Source organism: Kogia breviceps, chromosome 4, assembly GCF_026419965.1.
Source record: "Kogia breviceps isolate mKogBre1 chromosome 4, mKogBre1 haplotype 1, whole genome shotgun sequence".
Classification (NCBI taxonomy): Eukaryota; Metazoa; Chordata; class Mammalia; order Artiodactyla; family Physeteridae; genus Kogia; species Kogia breviceps.
The window spans coordinates 172,428,400-172,448,817 of NC_081313.1; the positions used below are offsets into that span (position 1 = coordinate 172,428,400).

The window sequence follows — 20,418 nt, forward strand, 5'->3', positions numbered from 1 at the left end:
GAAGTAGGAAATAAAACTGTCTTTTGTCACATATGACATGATTATGGAGAAAAACTCAAAGAATCAACAATAACAAAGAAAACCTCTTGAACTAAAATAAGAGAGTAGATTAAGGTTGAAGGATAAATGGTTATACAAAAGTCAACGCCTTCCTATAGATCATAAATGGTTAATATACAAAAGTCAGTGCTTTCCTATCGTTCCAAACAAATATAGTCAATTGATCTTTGACGAAGAATCAAAAGCAATATAATGGAAAAAAACAGTCTTTTCAACACATAGTGCCAGGGAAACTAGATAGCCACCTGCCAAAAACAAAAACCCTACCATGTAATCAATCAATCAATGTACCTAGACACAAATCATAAACCTTCCACAGGAATTAACTGAAAATGGGTTATAGATCTTATGTAAAATGCAAAACTACAAAACTCCTAGAAGATAACATAGGAGAAAATCTAGGTGATCTTGGCTTTGGTGATAAATTTTTAGAAACAACACCAAAAGCAAGATCAATGAAAGAGAAAAATAGTAAGTTTGACTTCACCAAAATGAAAACTTGTTCTGTGAAACGCACTGTTAAGAGATTAAAAACACAAGCTGAAGTCTGGGAGAAAATCTTTGTAAAACACTTCTCTTATAAAGGACTGGTATTCAACATGTCCATTTATAAGAACTCTTATAAATCAATATATCAAACAATTAAAAATGGACAAAATATCTGAACACATACCCCAACAAAGAAGATATATGAATGGTAAATAAGCATAAGAAAAGATGCTCAACATCATATGTCAACAGGAGTTGCAAATAAAAGAAGAATGAGATACTACTAAACACCATTATGGCTCAAATCAAAACATCAAGAACAAACACCAAATGATGGAGAAGATGTGCAGCAACATGAACCCTCACTCACTGCTGGCGGTAATGTGAAATGATATGCCTACTTTGGAAAACAGGCAGTTTCTTAAAACTAAACCTATTCTTGCCAGGCACTCCAGCAAGCAGGTTCCTTCCTATTTCCCCAAATGAGCTGAAACTTACTTTCATAAAAAAACCTACATACAAATTTTTATAAGAGCTTTATTCATGATTGCCAAGACGTACAGGTAACCAAGATATCCTCCAATAAATAACAGAAAAAATAACCATGGGGACATCCATTTGATGAAATATTATCAAATATTTTTAATATTATTAAGATATCAATATTTAATATTATTAAAGGATATGAGGTGGAACTTCGCTGGTGCTCCAGTGGTTAAGACTCTGTACTTCCACTGCAATGTGTGTGGGTTCGATCCCTGGTCCGGGATCCCACATGCCACGCGGTGTAGCAACAACAACAAAAAAAACAACCTCATGAAAGTGATGATACAAACTTAGTATTAAAAATAAAATAAAGATGATTTTTTAAAAAGGATATGAGGTATCAGGCCAAAAAGATATGGAGAAACCTTAAAATAAAACTGCTAAGTGATTGTATAGTTCTGGAAAGGCCAAAACTATGAGAAAGTGAAAGATCTTTGGTTGCCAGTGATTTTCGGGTGGGAGGGAGGAATAAAGAGGTAGAGCACAAGAGATTTTTAGAGCAGTGAAAGTACATGATACAGAAACGACAGACATATGTCATTTCATGATGTCAAAGCCCAGAGTTTGTATAATACAGAATCAAAACAATCTTACATGTAGCTTTCTTTCTTTCTTTTTTTTTTTTTTTTTTGCGGTACGCGGGCCTCTCACTGCTGTGGCCTCTCCCGTTGCGGAGCACAGGCTCCGGACGCGCAAGCCCAGAGGCCATGGCTAACGGGGCTAGCCGCTCCGCAGCATGTGGGATCTTCCTGGACCGGGGCACAAACCCCGTGTCCCCTGCATCGGCAGGCGGACTCTCAACCACTGCGCCACCAGGGAAGCCCTAATTATTATATTTTGATCTTGTATATTATCACTCTGCTGCACTCAATAATGAGTTCTAATACTTTTTTAAAAAGTTCTTTAATTTTTTCTGAATAGAAGATATCTCATCTGGAAATGGAAATAGTTTTTCATCTTCCTAACCAATCTTTAAGCATTTTATTGCCTTTTCTTGTATAATAGTTTTGGCTAAAATCTCTAGTACATTCTCAAATAGAAGTGGCAAGACCAGATATCCTTGTTTTGTTCCATATCTTCAGATGAAAGCATCCAATCTTTCATCATTAAAAATACTAGCTTTGGGTTTTCCACAGATGTTCATTATGAGGTTAAGAAATTTCTTTCTATTCCTGTTATTCTGAGTGTTTTAATTATGGTGTATGTATCATAGGTGTATATCACTACAACCTTCCCTTTTACTACTCCTTATACTGCATACAACTGTCCTTGTATATTTCTCCCCTGTTTTTCACTTAACACTAAATACCATGGAAAATATTTAATTTCTTCTGCTCTTTAATAAAAATTGAAGTTGTTACTATTATTTTCCAGGTTTCCAGAAAATGTGCTGGAAGTCTAAGCATATGGAAATGAAACCTGTGAACAGCAAAATGTGCTGTGGGCTTTGTGGATCATTGAAATGAGAGGCGTCCTGCTTAAAGGAAAAAGCATTAAAAATTTCCCATATCTCCTTTTATACTCAATTATGATATTACATGAAATGACACAAATTACCTAAACTTATAGACCTCACTTGAGTCAGTCATAAAGGAGATATTAAAAATATTACATAGTATACTAAACAGTAAATTTATATATTATAACTGAGGTACTGCATGGTACCTCAGGAAATACATCAGTGTTTAGATAACAAGTAGGAAAGGCAAAAGCTGTTCCAAAGGCCCAGGAGCTGGCCTGTATTCTTTGTAAGGCCAAGTCTTTTCCTGTTGAAAAGAAAAATGTCACACACCTCTTTCATCAAGGCCCTCAGTGGCCATGAAGGACCAAGACATTTATATAGATATTTTGTAACACTATCTCTAAAAATGGTAAAAGATAAAAGTTCCAAATCATAAAAATGACCAGTACTTTCCTTTTCTTACTAATATGACTGACTGGAATGTCTTATGAAAAAACTTTGGCTCTAATTCTCGTTTTTACTTTCTAGAAAACAACAATTATGATCACCAATGAGAGAAAAGTTTACCTCCTCACAGCATTCAATACAGAAAAACATCTTGCTTGCTTAAATAGCAATCATATCCTCTAACAAGAGTCAAAATCCTATAAGAAGTCCATTTCAGCATCCTGTTGCTATTATACTTCACAGTCCTTTTTGGTCTGTGTTCATTCTTATTAAAATTCATTATACTCCCCTCTTTGACTACAGGTGTGATCCTATGGGTCAGTGGCAGAGGGCACTTAAAATTTTTTACATTTTCGGTATTAACAGTGAATGAGAAATGAATTTCAAATCAAAAATTTTAACTACAAAAAACGTATAATTTCTCTGAGAAAAAAATACTTGAACATGATAATACTAATGCAAAAATATAATGATTAAATGAAGAAAACTGCAAATTTATCTGAATATCCATAATTATAATGGCTATTTTAATATATATTCTGAGGAAAGAAAAACCACAGTATTTGTTAGCATACAAAAGCTTAGGAAAGAGTTGATAAAATATCTCTCCGAAACAACTACAGAATCATTTCTTTCACCAAAAAATGAACATACTTTTAATCATGTACAATCAAACATAACTGAAAACAAAGAGGGATTATATTCAGCTACAAGTAACAGAAAGCACCCATACTTTTCTTGATATGAGGAAGGGGCTTATTCTCACATAGAAGGAGTGGGTCAAGGCAGCCACTGCACAATGCAGCAAACTCCCATGTCACTGTTTATCGCTGCACCATTGTGAATGTCATGGTGAACCAGGAAAACATACTCACTAGCAATGTTAACAGCATAAGGTGTTTCCTACACAAGTTAGACATGATGAAACTATAATCTACAGAAGAGGGTAATCAAACAATACTCCAATCCAGAAATTCTGAATTATTTTCCAAGTGGACACAGGAGGCTTCACAGAAAAATTCAAACTCTAACAGATTTTGACGTAGAATTGTGAAGACATCAGAGGAAAACTACACTTCTGATAATAGAAATCAAACAGTTGTTGGTGGTTTTGAGGATACTCTTGAATACAAAGGCACAGAATATGGAAAATAAGATGAAAGGTGGTGTCCTCAAACCTCCTAGGTATCTGTCTCTCTCCCAGCATGGTGGCTCCAAAATCTGAAGTATGCCTTCTTCTCATCTGCCTTTAAATTGCACACAGGTGACGCTATTGGTGAATTATAACATTGACCACAAAGGGGATAGATTGTGAAAAATCTAGGTCCTAATGTTACTCACAGGCAGGATATCTCCAACTCTAGATTTTTTGTCCTATCACAAGTCTCTCTTCTTCAAAGTCTATTCACCAAATACCAGTCAGAAGGAATGAAGAAGCAAAATGGAAAAACATAATTTACGTGAGTGTACATCCTTTGACAACCTTGCCATACAGAAAAAATTATTCCAAGTGTTTAACAGTATGGAAAATGGAAAAAGGCTCCTATACTCACCACCACCCAGAAAAGATCTTTCTGTAATAAAGGTACAGTATCTATAATAGATTAAGGATATCCGAGAACTGCCACCCAAGGCCAGTAGGAAAATCCCAACAAATACCAAGCCTAATTGCATATTAGAACTACACTTTATGGGGTATATGTATATGTATAGTTGATTCACTTTGTTATAAAGCAGAAACTAACACACCATTGTAAAGCAATTATACTCCAATAAAGATGTTAAAAAAAAAGAGAACTACACTTTAATCACCCATAGGTCCAACAGACTTAAAAATGGAAAAAGAAAATATCATTACCTGATTAAAGGAAAAATCACTACCTTGTAACCTTATGAACTATTATTAAAAGATGACTTCCAGAATTACTTCACCTAAATATTCATTTCTGAGGGTAACTAGTACCAATCCAACATCAAGAAAGGCACTTTCATAAAGATCCTTAGTAAACACATATATTTATAAATTTGTATAACAAGTCTTTTATATTGAAGATTTTCTGAAACATTATTCTTGGATTACTTTCCAACAAGTTACCTCATGTTACTGACATTTATATTTGTTTCTCATGGGAGTTTCCACATATAAGTATGTGGCCCCACTGAAGTCTTTCCTAGGCTCTTTAAAAATTATATTTATTATCTAGTGAACCCTTTCATGCTTTGCAAAGTAGAGATCAGAAAAGGTTTTCCCACATTCTTCATATTTACATGGTTTCTCTGCAGTATGCATGTGTCTCTGAATGCCTAAGACAGAAATGTAGGCTTTCCCACATTCCTAAGTTCATAAGGCTTCTCTCCTGGGTGAGTTCTTTCATGCACTTGAACATAGTGGAAGCAAAAGTTTTCCCACATATTTTACAGTCATAGGGTTTTTCTAGTATGAGTTCTTTCATGTTTTTGAAGAGAACTGGAAAAACGAAATGCTTTAGAACATATTTTACACACACACGGTTTCTCGCCAGTGTGAGTCCTTGCATGTGTTTGAAGAAAACTGGGAATAATAAATGCTTTCCCACATTCTACACATTTATACGGTTTCTCTCCAGTGTGCAGGCTCATGTGTCTTTGAATGCCTGAGAGAGAAATGTAGGCTTTCCCACATTCCTTACATTTATAGGGTCTCTCCCCAGTGTGAATTCTTTCATGCACTTGAACATAGGTGGAACTGAAGGTTTTCCCACATATTTTACATTCATAGGGTTTTTCTCCAGGATGGGTTTTCTCATGTTTTCGAAGATATCTGGGAATACTAAATGCTTTAGAACATGTTTTACACATATACAGTTTCTCTCTAGTGTGAGTCCTTTTGTGTATGTGAACAGAACTGGGATTATTGAATGCTTTCCCACATTCTTCACATTTATATGGTTTCTCTCCAGTGTGCAGTCTCATGTGCCTTCGAATGCCTGAGGGACAAACGAAGGCTTTCCCACATTCCTGACATTGATAGGGTTTCTGTCCAGCGTGAGCTCTTTCATGAACTTGAACGTAAGTGGAAGTGAAGGATTTCCCACCTACTTTACATTCATAGGGTTTTTCTCCAGTATGGGTTCTTTCATGTTCTTGAAGGGATCTGGGAATACTAAGTGATTTACAACATGTTTTACACACATGTGGTTTCTCTCCACTGTGACTCCTTTCATGTATTTGAAGAGAGCTGGGGTTAATGAATGCTTCCTCACATTCCTTACATTCACAGGGTTTTTCTCCAGTGTGATCTCTTTCATGTTTTTGGAAACCTTTTTGAGAACGTAAACCTTTACCCCATTGCTTACATTCATAGGGCTTCTCTCCAGAGTGAATTCTTTCATGTGTTTGGAAACCTTGATGATTACTGAAACTTTTTCCACATTGCTGGAATTCATACAGTTTCTCTCCAGTGTGAGTTCTTTTGTGCCTCTGTAAGGAACTGTAATATTTGTAAACTTTCCCACATTCCTGACATTTATATGTATTATACAGTCCCTGATCATATTTTTTAAAATCTTGAGGTCGGTGTTCAATGTGACATTTCATGTGCCTATTAAGAGATGAATGATGCTTGAAGACTTTTCCACATACACTGCATTCACATGGTTTTAATCTAGGAGTTTTCTTGTTCTGATTGAGAGGTGGAATAAGGCTGAAGTTTCCTTCACATGGACTATGGTCTTTACGCTCAGAGAATCTCACTACCATATGATTTCTGAAAATGTGAGAAGCACGTTATTAATGATTTATTAATCATTTTATATATATTGCATTCATTACAATTGATAGGAATAGTGTGGTTTTCTAATATGTGTGAAGTGTTAGGAATTGAATATACTGAGTGCTCTGCAATGGACTGCACCCTTTCTATTGAAAAGTGATATTCAAATACAGGGTTTATTAATACTGCTTGCAAGTGAATTATTTTGCAAATACTGGATATTTATATAACATTTAAGAAAATATTTTTGAAAGAAATTTTCTAAAAATAACTAAATTAGAAGAAAGGGCTATTTGTTTTGTTTGCATGTTTTTAAAATTTCATAATATACCAGGATTCTCATGTGAGTCAATGCTTTCTATTGTCAGTGTGACTTACCTTGGTTTTCCCCCCTGGTTTTTGTACTGCTCTTCAATGTCATCATCATCCCATTTTGTTCCTAAAATGCAGACCCAGTAAAACGATTCCAAAGATCGTAAATTAAAGAAATATTATTTGACTCTATGTACACTGTTAGCTGTGATCATGCCTGGTTTATATACCAACATCCTCCCTTCTCACATTACACAACTTAGAACAACATCAATGAGCAAGAAGCATTTGATCTCTACCTGAGTAACTGATGGAAAGTCCCCATCCTTACCTACTGAGGCCAGGGTCCTAAAGGTTTCCTGCATCACATCTCTGTAGAGTTTCTTCTGTGTAGGATTCAGTAGAGCCCACTCCTCCAGGGTGAAGTTCACAGCCACATCCTCACAGGTCACTGAGTCCTAAAACATCCCAAGTATGTGTACAGTAGGATGAGTGACAGCACTGGACACCTATATTCCATTTAGGGGAATGTTATGTATGACTCTGTCCTTTCCAAACATTTACTCACCCTCTGTCCACACTTTCTTCCTCATTAATTTATCAGTACCATAAAGACATGAGAATTATTTACGCATTTTTACTGTGATCACATTACATTTTGTTTCTCTCTAATGGCAGGGCCCAGAGAATACTGGGAAATGACAGAAATGCTATACAAATGAAACCAATATTATCATTTTAAGACCATCAATTCCTTATGAGAAAAATTCTTTCTTTTCCTTCCTTATTACCACCAATTCCAGCACTCCAAGAGACAAGGGGTCAAATCTGTGTGAGGTTTCAATGCGTAAACCACTGTGAATAACTACAAGGTTTTTCTTCTCTTCCCATTACCAGGCATGAAAGTCCAGGAGGCCTCTGGCATGTAACATTTAACAAGGTCCACTTAGTCACAGATCCTACAGTCCTCCAGGACATTAAAAGTGACAAGATGCAATTGGCTGAATGAAAATATTCTTGGGGAGAAGCACTGCTTTTGCCCTGTGTCATATGTATTACAGACTCAGTACCTCCTTTGTCTCTCTGTCCAATTTAATGGACTAGAAAGTTATTTGGAACAGAGTTCAGACATGACAAAGAAGGCATGATAACTTAGACCACAAAGTCCCTACACTCCAGTGTCTCAGGGTAGTTTCGTGCCAATTCTGGGAACACACAGGCATACACACTGAGATAATAATGTCAGAAGAGCCCATGTGGCATACCATGACAGTCGATCCTTGTCCCTGCTGACATTAAAAAACAATTTAAAGAGAGGAGAACAAGATGGAGGAGTGGAGGGACATGGAACTCACCTCCTCCTGCCAGTACATCTACATGTGGAACAATTTTTTTAGAATACCTATTTAAAACTTGCAGAAGATCTCACATAACCAAAGCTGCAAGAAAGATCCCCACATAACTGGGTAGGATGAAGGGAGAAGAGAGAAGAGGAACTGAGATGGGACCTGCGCTCCTGGGAGGGAGGTGTGAAAGAGGAAAGGTCCCCTAAGCCAGGGAACCTCCTTCACCAGCTGGGAGGTCCACCAGGATAGATAGGGAGCTTCAAAGGCTGGAAAGGAGAGTGTGGCAGCTGGCCTGCAGCCTGGCAGGGTAGAGAGAGATCAGAATTGACAGTTCTGGTAACGTGCCTGCACTTCTCAGCCCAAGACATGTGCCTGCTGGTGTGTGCAATGACTAGGTGCAGAAACGTGGCTTCAACGGACAGACCCGGGGAAAGGACTCAGTTTGGCTGCACAGAGACAGCCCACAGGGTCTGGACTGTGGCCTGGGTTGCAACTAGGGGCATGAGCAGGACAGAGAGTGGGTCTGCCATAGGAGCCCCATTGTCAACACTGGCAGGAGGGGAACAGGTCTGCCATAGCAGCCTCACTGTCAGCATGCTCATAGCAGGGATCTAGCTGCAGTGGGTTCTTTGAACTTTGTGGGCCTGCACAAGCAGAGGCAGGGCAGAAATCTGAGCCAATTGTAGGCAGTCCTACTGCGGGTGCTGGGATGCAGCTCCAGCAGGTTCTCGTTCCAGCAGATTTGGGGACCGGGACTGCTTGTGCTTACCTGAGAGCCACCTGAGCCGATTATCTGCTGGCTCAGGGGACATGACTCTGTGTGTTTAAACACTGGTGGCCCTGTGGACATGCATACATGCCTAAGGAACCTCTAACCTGATTACCAGAGCCCCCAAGTGAAGGCGGCCATCAAGGGCAGTGCCAGTAGCAGTGATCTTTGTGGGTACGCACACCAGGTGGCAAGTAGCATCACAGAATCACACATCCCACAGACATCTCCTGGGGATGAAGATGAAGCAGCTCCTTTCCCACTGGGAGGCCTCCAGTGTCATCTACCTCACACCACATCTTAGAACCGGCTCTAGGAGCTTCTATTCCAACAAGTAGAGAGCAGACCCTGCCCCCAACAGACCTGTGACAACCACAGAGCAAAGAGGAGGCCCCACCAAACATCCAGTGCAGTCTCTGGTCACCACAAAGCCAAACACACCAACAAGGGCCAGCAGAACCTGATGAGACACATGGCAAGCATACATACTAAAAACAGCCCTTGCACCATGAATACTGGACTCAAGCAGTCTACACAGGGACACTCCCACAAAACATCAGCCCTGTAAGACCACAGTAGATAAGTGTTTCTCCTAAACTGACAGAGTCAGAGAAATATAAGAAAAATGAAAAAGCAGAGGAACTACTCCCAGTTAAAAGAACAAGAAAAATCCCCTTAAAGAACAAACAATGAAACAGACATTTCCAGTCTACTAGACCCCAAGTTCAAAAAGGAGGTAATAAAAATGCTGAAGGTATTAAGAAAGGCTACCAATAAAAATGTGGATCACTGAAACAAGGAACTAGAAACTATAAAGATGAGCCAATCAACATTAGACAACTCCATTGCCAATATGAATACTGAGTTAAAAACAATAAACAGCAAACTTAATAATGCAGAACAATGAACAAGTGACCTGGAAGAAAGAATAATGGAAATCACCCAATCAGAACAGCAGACAGAAAAACAAATGAAAAATATGAAAACAACATATGAGATGTATGGAACAATATAAAGCATGCCAATTTACACATAATAGAATCCAAGAAGAAGAAAGAGAAAAGGAGGTTGAAAAAGTATCGAATAAATTATGGCTGAAAACGTCCCAAACCTAAAGAAAGAAACAGATATCCAGGTACAGGAAGCACAGAGGGTCCCAAACAAGATGAACCCAAACAGACCTGCTCTAAGATATATCATAATTAAAACGGGAAGAAATAAAGATAAAGAGAGGATTCTAAAGGCAACAAGAGAAAACCAAAGAGTCAATCACAAGGGAATCCACATAAGGCTATCAGCTGATTTCTCTACAGAAGCTTTGCAGGGCAGAATGAGTGGCAAGATACAATGAAAGTCCTGAAAGGGAAAAACCTGCAACCTAGGATACTCCACCCAGCAAGATTATCATTTAAAATAGAAGGAGAGATATAGAATTTCTCAGAAAAGCAAAGACTAAAAGAATACAGCAGTACTAAGCCTATCTTACAAGAAATATAGAAAGGTCCTCTCTCTAAAAAAAGCAATAATCTGTATGAATGGGAAGATCAAAATAGTAAAGGTAAATATATAAGACTGAAGATCACTTAAGTAAACCAGTACATAGATTAAAAAAAAATCAAAAGAATACTATGAAAACAATTATAACTATAAAGAACAGCAAAAGGGTAATAAACATGAAGATGTAAAATAAGTCATCAAAATCACAAAATGTGTGGGAGGGGAGTAAGAATGTAGATCTTTTACAATGTGTTTGAGCTTATATAACTACCAGTCTAAAGCAAGTACAGACATTTATTGGTTAACAAACTTGAAAACCAGGCTAACCACAAACCAAAAACATACAATAGGTTCATAAAACCCCAAATGAAAGAAACTCAAGCATAATACAAAGAAAACCATCAAACTACAAAGGGAAAAACAAAAAGAAGAAAGGAACAAATAAGAAATATAAAATCAACTGGAAAACAAGGTTTTAAATGTCAACAAATACATACTTATCAATAACTACTTTATGTGTCAATGGAATAAATCTCCGATCAAAAGACAGAGTGGTAAATTGGATAATAAAACACGAACTTTCAATATGCTGCCTACAAGAGACCTGATTTACAGCAAAAGAAACATAAACATTGGAAGTAAGGGAATGAAAAAAGATATTTCATACAAATGGAAATTACAAGAAAGCAGAGGTAGCAATACTCAGACAAAATAGACTTTAAAACAAAGGCAATAAAGAAAGACAAAGAAGGACACTAGATAATAATAAAAGGATCAATACAAGAAGAGGATATTGCATTCATTAACATACATGCATCCAATGTAGGAGCATCTAAATACATAAAACAAATATGAGCAGACATAAAAGGAGAAATTGTTGGAAATACAGTAATAGTAGGAGAGTTTAACACCCCAGTGGCATCAATGGACAGATCTTCCAGACAGAAAATCAGTAAGGCAACAGAGATTCTGAATGACACAATAGAACAGTTAAGACTTAATAGCTATTTACAGGACACTACATCCAAAGAAATCAGAATACACGTTCTTCTCAAGAGCACATGGAACATTCTCTAGGATAAACCACATAGTAGAACAAAAAACAAGGCTCAACAAATTTAAGAGGACAAATTATTTCAAGCATCTTTTCTGACCACAACAGCATGAAACCAGAAATCAACCACAGAAAGAAAAACAAGAAAAAAATGATTCCATAGAGACTAAAAACATGTCCCTAAAAATAACAATGGGTCAACAATGAAATCCAAGAGGAAATTTAAAAATACCTCAAGAAAAATGAAAATGAAAACACAACCATACATAATCTATGAGATGCAGCAAAAGCAGTTCTATGAGGGAATTTCATAGTGATACAGGGCTTCTTTAGACAAAAACAACAAATCCCAAATGAATAACCTAACTTACCACTAAAAGGATTAGAAAAAGAACAAACAAAACCTAAAGTCACAGAAAGAGGAAAATAATAAGGATCAGGGAAGAAGTAAATAGAGATTTAAAAAAAACATTAGAAAAGACCAATACAGCTGAGACCTGGTTTTTTGAAAAGATTTTTTAAAAAATCAACAAACCTCTAGCCAAGCTCACCAAAAAGAAAAGAGAGAGGACCCAAAGAAACAAAATGAGAAATGAAAGGGGAAAAACAACAACCAATACCACAACAATACAAAAAAATCATAAGAGAATACTATAAACAAGTATATGCCCACAAAATGGACAACCTAGAAGAAATGTACAAGTTGCTAGAAATATTCAGCCTACCCAAACTGAGTCAAGAAGAAAGAGATAATTTGAACAGACCAAGCACTAGAAGTTAAATGGAAACTGTGTGAATCCCCTGGTGGTCCAGTGGTTAGGACTTAACACTTTCACTGCTGTGGCCTGGGTTCAGCCTCTGGTCAGGGAACTAAGATCCCGCAAGCCATGTGGTGAGGCCAAAAATAAATAAATTAATTTAATTTAATTAAAAAAAATTGAAGCTGCAATATAAAAACAAAAACAAAAAACTCCCTGCAAACGAAAGTCCAGGACCAGAGAAATTCCTTGGGGAATTCTACCAAACATACAAAGAACTTATACTGATCCTTATCAAACTATTCCAAAAGACCGAAGAGGCGGGTACACTCCCAAAATCATTCTATGAAGCAACCATCACCCTGATGCCAAAACCAAAGACACTACACAAAAAAGAAAATTACTGGCCAATATCTTTGATGAATACAGATGCAAATATCCTCAACAAAATGTGATCAAATCAAATCCAACTATACACAAAAAGGATCATACAACATGATCAAGTTGGATTCATCCCAGGCTCACAAGGATGGTTCAACACACACAAATCAATCAATGTGATACATGATATCAACAAAAGAAAAGACAAAAACCACATGATCATCTCAACAGATGAAGACAAAGTATCTGATAAAATTTAACACATATTCATGATAAAAACTCTCACCAAAGTGGTTATAGAAAGAACATATCTCAACATAATAAAAGCCATTTTTGGCAAACCCACAGCCAACATAACACTCAATGGTGAAAAGCTGAAAGCATTCCCAGTAAATTCTGGAATGAGACAAGGATGCCCACTTCCACCACTTCTACTCAACAGAGTATTGGAAGTCCTAGCCACAGCAATCACAGAAGAAAAAGAAATGAAATCCAAATCAGAAGGGAAAAGGTAAAATTGTCATTATATGAAGATGACATGATATTCTATATAAAAACCCTAAAGACTCCACACAAAAACTACTAGAACTGACAAAGGAATTCAGCAAGGCAGCAGAATATGAGATAAATATACAGAAATCTGTTGCATTTCTTTACACCAAAAAAGAAATATAAAAAAGAGAAAGTAGGGCTTCCCTGGTGGCGCAGTGGTTGAGAATCCGCCTGCCGATGCAGGAGACACGGGTTCGTGCCCTGGTCCGGGAAGATCCCACATGCCGCGGAGCAACTAAGCCCGTGAGCCATGGCCGCTAGGCCTGCGCGTCCAGAGCCTGTGCTCCGCAACGGGAGAGGCCACAACAGTGAGAGGCCCGCATACCGCAAAAAAAAAAAGAGAAAGTAAAAACAATCCCATTTAAAATCACATCACATCAGGGACTTCCCTGGTGGTGCAGTGGCTAAGAATCCATCTGCCAATGCAGGTCACACATGTTCAAACTCTGGTCTGGGAAGATCCCACATGCTGCAGAGCAACTAAGCCTGTGGGCCACAACTACTGAGCCTGCAAGCCACAACTACTGAGCCCGCATGCCACAACTACTGAAGCCCACATGCCTAGAGCTGGAGCCCACAAGAGAAGCCACCACAATGAGAAGCCCAGGCACTGCAATGAAGAGTAGCCCCCACTTGCCACAACTAGAGAAAGCCTGCGCAGGAATGAAGACGCAACACAGCCGAAAATAAATAAATAATAAATAAATAAATTTATTTTTTTAAAAATTACATCAGGACTTCCTTGGAGGTGCAGTGGTTAAGAATCCACCTGCCAACACAGGCGACATGGGTTCGATCCCTGGCCCGGGAAGACCTCACATGCCACAGAGCAACTAAGCCAGTGCACCACAACTACTAAGCCTGCACTCTAGAGCCTGCGAGCCATAACTACTGAAGCCCACATGCCACAACTACTGAAGCCCGCTCGCCTAGAGCCTGCGCTCCACAACAAGAGAAGCCACCGCAATGAGAAGCCCACGCACCACAACGAAGAGTAGCCCCTGCTCACCGCAACTAGAGAAAGCCCATGTGCAGCAACAAAGACCCAATGCAGCTAAAAATAAATAAATTTTAAAAATAAATAAATAAAATAAAATTATATCAAAAAAAGAGAAATACCTAGGAATATGCCTAACCAAAGAGGTGAAAGACTTATATGCTGAGAACTATAAAATATTGATAAAGGAAACCAAAGATGATTCAAGGAAATGGAAAGATATCCTATGTTCTAGGATTGAAAGAATTATACTGTTAAAATGGCCACACTACCCAAAGCAATCTACAGATTTAATGCAATCCCCATCAAATTACTCATGACATTTTTCAAGGAACTAGAACAAATAATCCTAAAATTTATATGGAACCGTAAATGACCCAGAATTGCCAAAGCAATTCTGAGGAAAAAGAACAAAGTTGGAGGAATAACCCTCCCAGCCTTCAGACAATACTACAAAGCTACAGTAATTAAAACAGTGTGGTACTGAACAAAAACAGACATAGAGATCAATGCAACAGAATAGAGAGCCCAGAAATAAACCCACACACCTATGATCAATTAATCTTTAACAAAGGAGGCAAGAATAAACAATGGAGAAAAGATATTCTCCTCAGCAAGTGGTGTTGGGAAAACAGGACAGCCGCATGTAAATCAATAAAGTTAGAACATTCCCACACACCATACACAAAAATAAACTCAAAATGGCTTAAAGACTTAAATATAACACCTAATACCATAAAACCCCTAGAAGAAAATATAGGCAAAACATTCTTTTGCATAAACTGTAGCAGTGTTTTCTCAGGTCAACCTACTGAGGCAACAGAAATAAAAGCAAAAATAAACAAATGGGACCTAATCAAACTTATGAGCTTTTGCACAGCAAAGGAAACCATACACAAAACAAGAAGACAACCTATGGACTAGGAGAAAATATTTGCAAAGGATGTGAGTGACAAGGGCTTAATTTCTAAAATATATAAACAGGGCTTCCCTGGTGGTGCAGTGGTTAAGAATCCGCCTGACAATGCAGGGGACACAGGTTCGAGCCCTGGTCCAGGAAGATCCCACATGCCATGGAGCAATTAAGCCTGCAATTAAAAAAAAAATTAAGGCCACAACTACTGAGCCTGAGCTCTAGAGCCGGCGAGCCACAATTACTGAGTCCGTGTGCCACAGCTACTGAAGCCCGTGCACGTAGAGCGCATGCTCTGCAAAAAAGAGAAGCCACTGCAATAAGAAGCCCATGCACCACAATGAAGAGTAGCCCCCGCTCACCGCAACTAGAAAAAAGCCCACGCACAGCAACAAAGACCCAACGCAGCCATAAATAAATAAATTAATTAATTAATTTTTAAAAAGGGACCTTAATAGACATTCCTCCAAGGAAGACATACAGATGACCAATAGGCACACGAAAAGATGCTCAACAGCACAAATTATTAGTGTAATACAAATCAAAACTACACTGAGGTAACGCCTCACACCAGTCAGAATGGGCATCATCAGTCTACAAATAATAAATGCTGGAGAAGATGTGGAGAAAAGGGAACCCTCCTACACTGTTGGTAGAAATGTAAATTGGTGCAGTATGCAGGTTCCTTAAAAAACTAAAAAGCGTTACCATATGATCCAGCAATCCCACTCCTGGGCTTATATCAGGAAAAGAGGAAAACTCTAATTTGAAAAGACACATGCATCCCAATGTTCACAGCAGCACAATTTACAACAGCCAAGACATAGAAACAACCTATGTGTCCATCAACAAATGAACGGATTCCAAAGATGTGGTTTATATATGCAATGTATTATTACTCAGCCATAAAAAAGAAGTAAATAATGCCATTTGCAGCAACATGGATGGACCTAGAGATTATTAGACTAAGTAAATCAGACACTGAAAGACAAATATATGATATCTCTTATATGTGGAATCTAAAAAAGAGTACAAATGAACTTATTTACAAAACAGACAGGCTCACAGACATATAAAACAAACTTATGGTTACCAAAAGGGAAGGGGGGAAAAGGGATAAATGGGGAGTATGGGATTAACACATGCAGTTTACTACATATTAAATAGATAAACAATAAGGATTTGCATATAGCATAAGGAATTTATAAATTGAAAAAAAAAATTTAAGAGCTGCAGATTGTAAGGGAGCTCACTGAAGTCCATAATGTTTTCATGGTGAATATTCCGATGATTATAAAATAAATAAACCTGTCCACAGTGCTTTCCTCCCAAAGAACATAAAATCACCATCCTCTAATCAGAAGGAAGTCCTCCATGACCAGCCACTGTCAAGGTGTCCTTCCTTCCTCTGCCATTGTCAAGGTTCTCTAGGGAGAAAAAGAACATGCAGTTCAACCCCTAAGCATAAGAATCCCTTAGCTGAAGACAGCACACACTGCCAGTAGGCTATAAAAGGGTATGTATATTCCTCCATAATTGAGGTCTCTGGCGAGTGTAAGGCAGGCCTCTCAAGCAGGTGTGAAATAGCTTGAGAGAACAAGGAAATGTGTGTGGACTTTTTTATTTTGGTTTTGTGGTGGGATACAGCGAGAGTTTACACACAAGGGCAGAGCATGTGTGGATTCAATCTTTTCCCGCGCCAAATGTAGGAGCAAAGCCTTTCTCACTGCCTTGGATACATGTGGGTCACAAGGGGAAGAAGGAGGGATGAGGCTCTAAAGCTGTCTACAGTCAACTGTCAAAAAATTGGAGTCAGAAGCTTCTACTTCCGGCTCTGGCATTTAATAACTTAGAAGCTATCATTCCCAACCTTGCAAGAAAAAAGCAAAATAACTTGAAATAAACTTCTTAGATTCTTCGCGGCACTTAGGTCACGGGGCAACCCACGATCTTTAAAATTGGGAAAGAGAAAATAAATACATTATTAATATCCCCCAAATATTCTGTTCTTACCATGGCCTGTCAAAAAATTCTATTTCATCAGAGTTTAATGGAAACACAAAAAAGACAGAACAATATCCATGAACCCTAACATAAACTGTCTTAAAAAGAAGATTATAACCATCATGGGATTACGAAAGGAAAAGACAGAAAAGAACAGAAGAAATTAGTGTAGTAACAATCATTGAGATTTTCCTAAAATTAATGATACACGACACACTGTAGATCCAGGAAGCTTAGAGGACACTAAACACATAAACAATAAAAATGCACAACCAAGTAGCTCGTATTCAAACTAGACAAAAACCAAAAACAACGTGAATATATATGGAAAGAAGCCAGAGGGGAAAACACCTTAGTTATACAGAAACAAAGATTAGAATTAAATCAGATTTCTTCTCAGAAACCACGCAAGAAAATAAAAGAGTGGAGTGAAATATTTCCCGTTTTGAAACAAAAAACAACTCTCCTAGAATTTTGTGTCAAGCGAAATTATCTTCCAAAAATAAAGGAATAAAGACTTTCTCAGAAAAAAATTGAGACTTTGTCTTAATAGACCTACTTTGAAAGAAACGTTCAGAAACTCATCAGAAAGAATGTAAATGATGAAGATGTAGGATTAGAAAAACAATATATGAAGGTAAAATATCTACTGTAATTCTTATAATTAATATGGCAGATAACCACTTTGTTTCAAATATGAACAAGAATGTATTTGGCAATTATAAACTTATGGATAAGTGAAATAAATGAGAGCTATGTGACAAGGGACCAAAGATGGGGGAAGTAGGAATAACTTCGTATGAGGTACCTACCTGCATGCCCAATGAAGTGGTACAGTGGCACTTGATAAATGATGTGGCTTAGCTGTAAATGTATACTGTAAACTCAAGGGCAAGCACTAAAAAAGTGAAAAAATATGTGTAATTCATATACTAACAGAGGATTAAGAAAAACAATCAGGTAAAATGCTCAACTAAAGCCAGAGACGGCAGAAAAAGTGGGAAGACAAAAAGAAACAAAGTACAAGGGTAACAAATAAAAACAATAAAAGGTGTGGTAGGTATTAATCCAACTGTATTAGCCACCACTTTAATCATGGTCCCAATACAACTGAAAGACAAATACAGTAATGACAGATTTTTAAAATCACACTTAATCGTATGTTTTCCACAAGAAATCCACTTTAAACCTAAAGACACAGACAGACGAATTTTAAAAGGATGAAGAAAAATGTCCTATGACAAAGCCAGAGAGGGGCAAGGCTGCCAGATCAACCAGGAAAGCTTCCAAAGAGGACCACCACTGGCAGGATTTCGGATAGGATGTCTGTGCCCAGAAAAGATCCTGAGGGAGAGGCATGAGGATTCAAACGGTAATTCCACGTAGTTATTCATGGCTGTCCTCTCATGTCAAATATCCACAACGAATATAAATCTATAAAAAGGAGTCACCCATGACTCTGTGGGAAAAAAAATTAAAACAAAAAAAATTGGGTCTGCTTGAAATGCACCACGGAAGACAAATAGCTGATAACGATGCTGTGAATCGAAGAGGAGAAGCTGGAGTTTTAGAATTCGGGAAGGAATCTGGAAATTGAGGCATTTATTGCCACTCTAGGAAGAGCTAGGCTAGAGGGACAGGGTCGTGGATTTGAGACCCTGCTCCCCAACCATTTGGAAAACTCAGGAGAAAACGGGTCCCGCCCTGGGGAGAAAGGAGGGACTGGGGACCCCACACAGCTCCTCATACACAGGTAACCCGGGGACCGAGTCAGTATTGTTCCCTGATGACCCTCCTCGTGGTCACCGCACATCCTGGGGGAGACGAGAGGCTGCGGGCGCAGAGCTGCCCAGAGGGGCCGGGGCCGAAGTCGTGGCGCGCAGTGACGGGACAGGACGCCCGGGGTCCCGACTCCAGGCCCCGCCCCCACGCTGCGAGCCGGAGGGAATGAGGTCCCAGTGGCTGTCCAAGTGGACACGGGTCCGCAGACTCCGGAGTTGAACGCTGGGAGGCCCGGGTCCCGCCTCGGCCTGTTCCCGCCGGTTCCTACCAATTTCTCCGCTGTCTCCACACGCCGGGGAGGAACACTCACCATATCCAGCTTTTCTGGGTCTCCCCGAGTCCCTCCTACTCCTCCCACGACCAGCGCAGAAACAACCAGGACCATTAAGGGCGGGGAACGCCTGATACCCTCCGTCAGACGTCGGAGTCCGTGACGACATTCTTGCGGGTGCTGTGCGTCGCCCCGCCCACCTTCACCAGCGGCGCCCCTGATTGGACATTTCGCAAGTCCCGCCACTTCGTGCCTGAGTGATTGCAGAGCAGGAGGGCTGGGCTCCGCCCAAACATCTTCGCCTCTAGGTGGTAACCTGACCAGCCAGCTCCATTTGCATTTAAACATAAGTTTTCCTGGCCTGAGGCTGCCTATGGTGTTTTCACCCAGCTTTTTGTGAAAGTGTGGGCTCAGATGTGCGCCGGGAATTCCCGATTCAGTCTCAGGTTGGAGAAATACAGAGCAAGAGGATGGCCCAGGCCAGGTCTGCTTGTAACAAATGAGCCATCTGTCCTCTGCAGGTCAAGAGCTTGGCGTAAGGCTACGGCGAACCACTCATGGAACTATGACCCTTGTTTAGAATGTCAACCATAAGGACCACCAATTATAAAGAGGCAAAATGGCAGTCTATTGAGGGATCTTAGAATTGCAATTCAGGGGGTCACAGATTCTGGAGAGACCCAGAATGGTGTCCCACCCGAGGAAAACGGGTAAAAGTTTTTCTAGGAAAAGGGGGGTTGTTCATTCAGGCTTACAAAACTTCTTTACCAAGAATTTGGATTGGAGGATAAAATTCGTCTATACATACCATTGGGTTACGGAACACATCTCATCCGTTACTAGGGAAATGTATGTTTTCTTTAGTCCAGAATAAGTCCAGTTATCATGATCATCATCGTTATTTGGCAACTCAGCAACTATTCAGCCATTTTATTTAGAGAGCTCAGCAAAATTCCAACGCAGGAAGCAAAGATGGGGGTCCTTTGGTCACATCTCACTCATTCCTGACACAGTTCTTTTCACAAGA

At 39.0% G+C, this 20,418-nt stretch overlaps 1 protein-coding gene across 1 annotated transcript; it reads right to left on the minus strand.

Moving 5' to 3' along the window:
* Positions 1–5,204: 5,204 nt before the first annotated feature.
* Positions 5,205–19,547, minus strand: LOC131755826 (zinc finger protein 791-like). Its single transcript, XM_059062431.2, is given in 7 exon segments — positions 5,205–5,341; positions 5,344–5,391; positions 5,394–5,440; positions 5,442–6,749; positions 7,134–7,194; positions 7,399–7,525; positions 19,431–19,547. Coding segments are annotated over 7 exon segments (1,803 nt in total). The 5' UTR covers positions 19,506–19,547.
* Between the last annotated feature and the right edge of the window lie 871 nt (positions 19,548–20,418).